The sequence below is a fragment of the Myotis davidii genome, unplaced genomic scaffold (genome assembly GCF_000327345.1).
Source record: "Myotis davidii unplaced genomic scaffold, ASM32734v1 scaffold1166, whole genome shotgun sequence".
NCBI classification, from domain to species: Eukaryota; Metazoa; Chordata; class Mammalia; order Chiroptera; family Vespertilionidae; genus Myotis; species Myotis davidii.
This window is the reverse complement of record NW_006296539.1, coordinates 1,198,336-1,205,439: the sequence shown is the minus strand read 5'-3', so window position 1 is coordinate 1,205,439 and position 7,104 is coordinate 1,198,336. Positions and strand designations below refer to the sequence as shown.

The following is a 7,104-nucleotide window of genomic DNA, read 5'->3' as shown; positions in this document are numbered from 1 at the left end:
TAAATTTTGTTGATTGACATTATTTTCCACCTTCAATTTAACTGTTTCATAAGATCTTTATGAAATACACTAAATTTTATAAAGTCAAATGGCTTAAACAAGATAGACTTAAAGTCAAATGATCTCAAAATATAAAATAAAATGCAACATAATTAGATTTTCTCTTGTTGGATAAGTAGGGCCAAGGTGATAGCATTTTTAATTCTACACATAAAATTATGTCACCCCTTCTCCGCACTCCTCAACAAGCTGTAATTTTCTTCATCTTTAACCAAATTATAGTAACTCTCTTGACCTTGCATGCCCTTTCAGCAACCACAGTATTTCTGTGGTTCCTTCATAACAAGGTCCTCTCAAAGAGTTATCTATAGTCACTGTCCCTAGTACTTCATTCTCTCTTTAATCCACTCCAGTCAGGGACAAGAGACAATCTCTTTTCTCCCATATCTTTTCTGAAATTACTCATCAAGGTCACCAACCATCTCCAGATTTTTAATTCAGTGGTTAATTCTCAGTCCTGATTTTATTTCTCTGACATGTTTGACTTGTTATTTGACCCTGTCTTTTTGGAAACATGTTTCTTACTTGACTTCCAGCCCTACTGTTTCTCCCTCATTAGCTGCTCCTTCTTACTTGAAGTTCTTCACTCATGTCTCCTCATACCACAGGCCTGTAAACAGCAGAGGGTCTCAGGTCTCATTCTTTGAACCTCTTCTCCTTTCAGCCTATGCTTATTCCCTTGGAGATCTTACCAAATCACATGATTCAAAAATGACTGTTATGCTATTGATTGCCAATTCATAGGCCCCAGAAATATTTTTTTCCCATTCAGCTATTTGGCATTTTCATTTTGATGTCTGGTGGGCATCACAGATTAAAAATATACAAAAACAAAACTCCTGATCTTCATCCTTAAAACTGTTCCTCCAAATGTCTTGCTCATCTCAGGAAATGGCAATGTTGTCAATCAGTATAGCAGCTACTCAAGCCAAAGATCAGGAGGTGGTTTGGTCCTGGAACTCTCTTTCTCTCTCACTCCCACATAAGCTGTCAGGAAATATTGTTGATGCTTCCTTCAGAATAGACCCACAATCTAACCTTTCGTCTCCTCCACCACTCCACTCTGACAAATGTCCTCAATCATGTCTCACCTGGATTAGGACAACTTTCTGATAAGTGGTTTTACCCTACTTTGCTTCTCCTTCATAGTTTATTTTCCAAAAGTAACAAGCCATCCCTTTAAGACAGAAGCAATGCTGTGTCTTGCCTCTCTTTAAAATATTCCAATGGCTACCATCTTACTGAAGGGAAGCTAAATGCCTCATAATGATTCCACACTATCTGGCACCCTGTGCCTCTTGCACCTCATCCCCTCCTCTTCCCTTCAGCTTTCTTCAGCCACTCTGACAGCATGCTGTCTTCCACATCAGGTCTCCATCCTCACCTTTCTTAGTTCTTTTCTCAAATATCATTTGTTCAATAAGATCTACTATGTTGTACACTCCACTTTATTTTATTTTAAATATGTTTTTGTTGATTTCAGAGAGAGATAGCAATATCAATGATCAGAGAGATTCATTGATCAGCTCCTGCCCATATTCCCCCCACTATGGATCTAGCCTGCAACCCAGGCATGTGCTCTGACTGGGAATCGAACCATGACCTCCTGGTTCCTAGGTCGACACTCAACCACTGAGTCATGCCAGGTGAGCTGCAAATCCCTTCGTGCAATATACCCAAGCTCTCCTTATCACCTTTCCCACTAGGCCAATGAAGACTAAGCAGCTGGTTAGTGAAGACTTATTTATGTATTTGTTTTTCATCTGTCTACCTGCACAGAATGCAATGAGATAATATTGTCTATTGTTCAGTGTTATGTCCCCAATATCTAGAATGGCACCTCCCACAAAGTAGACTCTTGATAAATGCTTTTAATGGAAATTAAGCATTTTTAAGGATATTGTCCTTACAGTTTATATATATACCAGAGGTCTGATGCATGAAATTCATGCAAGAGCAGGTTTTTCTTCCCCCAGCTGGGAGCACTGGATTCCCTCTGGCACCTGGGACCCGAGCTGGCTTCCCTCCAGCTGCCCACAGGCACCCAGGACCCCGGCTTCCCTCTGGCCCTGGCTTAGTCTGGAAGGATGTCTGCAATGATGTCCAGAAAGATGTCCGGTCTAATTAGCATATTACCCTTTTATTATTATAGTTTTTTAAGAAACTAGTATTATCAATGAATGTCTGAGACTCTTCCCTCTTCTGTCTTTCTGAAGGGAATACCCTAGACCAGTGGTCGGCAAACTCATTAGTCAACAGAGCCAAATATCAACAGTACAACGATTGAAATTTCTTTCAAGAGCCAAATTTTTTAAACTTAAACTATATAGGTAGGTACATTGTTATTAACTTAATTAGGGTACTCCTAAGGCTTAGGAAGAGCCACACTCAAGGGGCCAAAGAGCCGCATGTGGCTCGTGAGCCCCCGTTTGCCGACCGGCCCCCCGCCATTGTTATTAACTTAATTAGGGTACTCCTAAGGCTTAGGAAGAGCCACACTCAAGGGGCCAAAGAGCCGCATGTGGCTCGTGAGCCCCAGTTTGCCGACCATGGCCCAACGCATGGTGGCTAACTATAAGGAGAAATAACTTACGTCCAGACAGTTTTTGCAAAATATTTTAAGATTTGCAACACAAAAAAGCAGGAACTGATCATTTGCTTGGTTGGCCTGTTCGGTTCTTGGTGTCCTTGCTCCTTTTATCAGAACTCTGTGTGAGTTCTCCCACTTAGCCGGTTCGCCTTTCATCTTCCTCCAGGTTCAGCTGAAACACCTTTTACAGGGTTGATTGAACAGAACTTAGCGTATACTAGTCAGTCTTTTATGGTTTAATCATATTCTTCATTTCATGCCACCCTCTCCTCCAACCTGACAAGGTGAGGGGCCATCTCCTATCCAGCTTTCCTGAACCCACACATCTCATGCCACATTCTTCATGATACTTCTGTTACCTACCATAGAACAGCTGTTCCTTCCTTCCCCAGATGCCTAATATTCTGCCTACCTCTGCCCCACAGCGTACAGTTAGTGTGTGAGAAATTTGAGCAAGTTTTCTCTCTTTTGTCTGCTTGCTTCTGTAGAATAGATATAGTGAAGTCTAAAGTGTTTGGTAAGTTTGTTTAGATCTCAGTCAAGTGATATAAATGAGTCCCATGCCCTCCATCTGTTACTTCTCTCAAACGCTTGCAATGCCAGGAAGTATTAGCAAAATCTTCAGCTTATCTTCTGAACCATGTGCAAGCCCTTTGAAGACGGAGACCATGGCTAACATTCACGTGTTCCCTGCAGGGTCTAACAACTCCAGGCCTTGTACACAGTTGGGACTCAATACATAGTATATTCAGAAGATTAATTTACTATAACTTTATGGCTGCACTCAATTTGCAGAATAGATGATAAACATTAAACATTTATTGTGACTGCAAAAGGTTCCTCTACCACTCTACGCTTTCTGAAAATTCAAGCTTCTCTGGGTCTTTGTATATCTAACACAAGGTTGCTCAAAGACCCCAGAGTCACCTGTGACAAAGAGCTAGGCAAGACCATCAAATACTAGGAGCCAAGATTGTATTATTATTTCTAATAGATTGGACATTCATTGTGCCTTTTTTCTGAAACTAGGAATGAATGTGATAGCATCTCTATAGCTTGCCCAATGCTTTCTCCCATAGTCATCCCTTCCGGCCCAGCTAGATCTCTGTGTGCCCATACTAGCAGCACTCCATTAATCATGGGCAGAGGCTGGGCATGGCTCCCAAGCCTGTGCCAGAAAATCCCCACAGCAAGGCTGTCTCTTTACAAAGACAAAGTTAAGGACGCGATGTTGGCCCTCAGATATCCCTTCACTCAGAATGCATGATTTTAAATCAGGCTTGAAATTAGCCCTATTATCTAATGATGAAATAAAATGTACATCCTGAGCACTCCACTCTGTCAGGCAATTGCTCATTAATCTTTAACAATATAGTTATAATTTTGACTCCTCCAAAGCTTAACTACATCAGTGGCCCCCCCTAGGTATCTATGGGAAGACTGGTTCCAGGTCTCCCCCCCAGGGACACAAAAAATTGAGGATGCTCAAGTCCCCTATATAAAATGGCAAATATCAATGTATACAATTGGCCCTCCACCTCTGCGTGCTCCCAACTATGGATCGAAATGGTATAGATATTTATTTTAAAAATTCACGTGTAATTGGACCCACACACTTCAACCAATGTTGCTCAAGGGTCAACAGTACTCACTTAACCAGGACAAAATTGATATATATATATATAATTTAGATATTCATTGAAGGTGAGATTTGCCCACAGGTATGAACTCTACAGTAGAGTGTGTATAAATTAAAATAAAATTGTTGAAAAATAATGTAGATGAAGTCATCACCTCTCAAGCTCTGGCAGATTTTTGGAACTGGGTGCTCAACAGAGGTGTGTTCAGCAGTGGAACAGGTTAAACAGGACTGGGGGGTGGGGCTGTGCTGCGAGATGAAGCTACCCACTATATCCCAGATGGATGGTATACAGGTCCATTTGCTAGAGTAAAAAGGTAAGTATTTATTCTGAAGGCAATGGCCACAACGTTTTAAACACAGAAATATTGTGTTAGACTTATTTTTTAATCATATAATCATATGGATATCGGAGACGAATTGGAGTGTATAAAAGAGAAAATTTACATAATATATATGACATATATATTAGTCTCTCCCCTCAATTCCTGGCACAAAACTTGTAAAACTCTTATCATTTCCTAAGTGATAGGATAATTTCTTGTTCTAATAGTTGGTCTTTAACCCCATCCTTGACACAGGCCTCCCCAAACCCTGTAATTCCTAAGAGATGAGAGCACTAGGGGCATCTTTTGTTCTAATGAGGTGACTCTGGTGAGCTCATGAACAGTTCCTGTATGGAGGCCGGTAACCAGAAAGATCAAGCCATGATTAGAATCTTGGAATTATTAGCCCCACACCACCATCCTCTTGAGCAGTAGTTCTCAACCTTCCTAATGCCACGACCTTTTAAATTTGTGGTGACCCCCAATTTCATTGCTACAAATTGAACATAATTAAAACATAGTGATTAATCACAACAACAATATGTAACTATATATGTGTTTTCCGATGGTCTTAGGCGACCCCTGTGAAAGGGTCATTCGACCCCCCAAAGGGGTCGCGACCCACAGGTTGAGAACCGCTGTCCTAGAAGTTTTCATGTTCTAGCATATTTTTTTTCCATAGGAAAGGCCAGCTAGTGACTATAGTCAGTTCTTTATTTCTGACAGCAGGTGTCACAATTGCCTCATAAAAGAGAAGCATACTGCGTTTTCTTAATTCAAAAGAGAAAACACTAATCACCTTAAAAGGTGGTTTTAAAATCTATTCAGTTAGTATCATGGATTGCCATAACAATAAATAAATTTCTTCTAATGACAAGTAACATGCAGGTAAATACATCATTGATTTAGTAGTGATTGAAGAGAAAAAAGGGAACATCAGCTCATTAAGTGTGTGTGTGTGTGTGTGTGTGTGTGTGGTATCCATATATACAACAAGCAATATCCCTAGTCCATAAATGTTAAAATGTGAAAGGATGCTACCTATGGCATCAAGGAAATATGGTAACTAATCACATGCTATTTGCACGTGCCAGGTAAGACCCACAGCCCTCACCACTGCTTCCCAGTTTCTCAGACATCTGCCTCATTTAGCTTCCCTTGCACAGACTTTAACTCAGGAGCAGAGCAACCAAGTGCCAATGCCCCTGCTGGTTGGTACCACAGAAAACAATGGAGATTTTTGAGGCCAGCAGGACCTAGGATAGTGAAGTGTGGTGGTAAGGACTGGACATTTGATTATGGACATAGGAGGTTGTACCCTTCTTTCATTTAGACTCTGGGGTGGTTCAGAGGAACATAAGGAATTCTGCCTGCTGTCTGTGATAGAGCCTGCAGCAAGTGCCTGCTGTTCTGGTAGTTGGTCCACAGCAGGAGCTCAATAAGTGCAGGGAGATGAGCCAGCTAACAGCCTCTAGAAGGTGCGCATCCCAACCTCGGCAACAGACTGTGAGGACTTCATCTCCCAGGGGTCAGCAGAAGCGTGGACCTGCCCCTGATCCTCACGCTCATGGAGAGTTTTTGCTATTGAATAGTTTGTAGGTAGTTTTCTATTTTAAAAGGTTTCATATTTCTCTGCACTCAATTTTGGGTCCTTCATTTTGGCCAAGACCATCATACCATTTATTGGTGGATATCTTTGTAGGACAGGAGGCCTACACATAATGAGTCAGAAAAGGTACCCTCTGGTAGCTGGGCTGTGAAAATGTCCTGGTATATTCCAGACACCAGTGCCTCTTCCTCAAATTTACAACTTCTTCTGTACTTCTAGTTACTCCACAAAGGAATAAATGTTACCATAAACAAAGAAACAAACAATAATAAAGGGAAAATTTATAAAGCCTTTAAATGATCAATTACCAATGGATGTGAAATTTTCCCCCATGGAGACAGCCTTATCCTGGAAGATCCATCTCTAAACTACATTTCTTGGCTAATACTTCTGTCTAAGCAAAGTAATGGAGGATGGGGAAGAGAGAGTAGAGTGCTGGTCATGAAGCCTGGTTCCAGTGGAAGGTATGTGACAGGAGTCGTTACACAGCAGCGTTAAGAGAGCAAGCCATCAGGATATGAAACAGGACACACATGTCACTCCCAGGCTGAATAAGGATCCGCAGTCACTGACCTGGCTGCACAAGCTGACTTAGAAATAGCCACTGGTGTCTCACTGATGTGACAAGTCAGTGAAGAGCATTGGGATTTGCAGTCCTGTTGAAAATGTACAACAAGAAAAAGGAATCAAAATAGGGAGGGGAAACTACTAAAACTAATATGTTAGTTTAGCAAGGTCATAAATTAGATACACAGTTCAATACAACAGAATAAAAAGTCCAGGAATTGACTCTCATATATATGTACTTATTGATTTTTTTTCTGTTTTTGTAAATGCACCAAGGAAACTCAACAAATGATGCTAGAACAGCTGGATATAT

At 41.0% G+C, this 7,104-nt stretch overlaps 1 protein-coding gene across 1 annotated transcript in view; it reads right to left on the bottom strand.

Moving 5' to 3' along the window:
• LOC102770797 (disintegrin and metalloproteinase domain-containing protein 7) overlaps positions 1-1,144 on the bottom strand; it is a 12,646-nt gene extending 11,502 nt beyond the window's left edge. Inside the window, exon 1 of the mRNA XM_006771931.1 lies at positions 1,099-1,144. Coding sequence (XP_006771994.1) covers positions 1,099-1,144 — 46 coding nt within the window. The remainder of the gene's footprint in view (positions 1-1,098) is intronic.
• Positions 1,145-7,104: the final 5,960 nt, after the last annotated feature.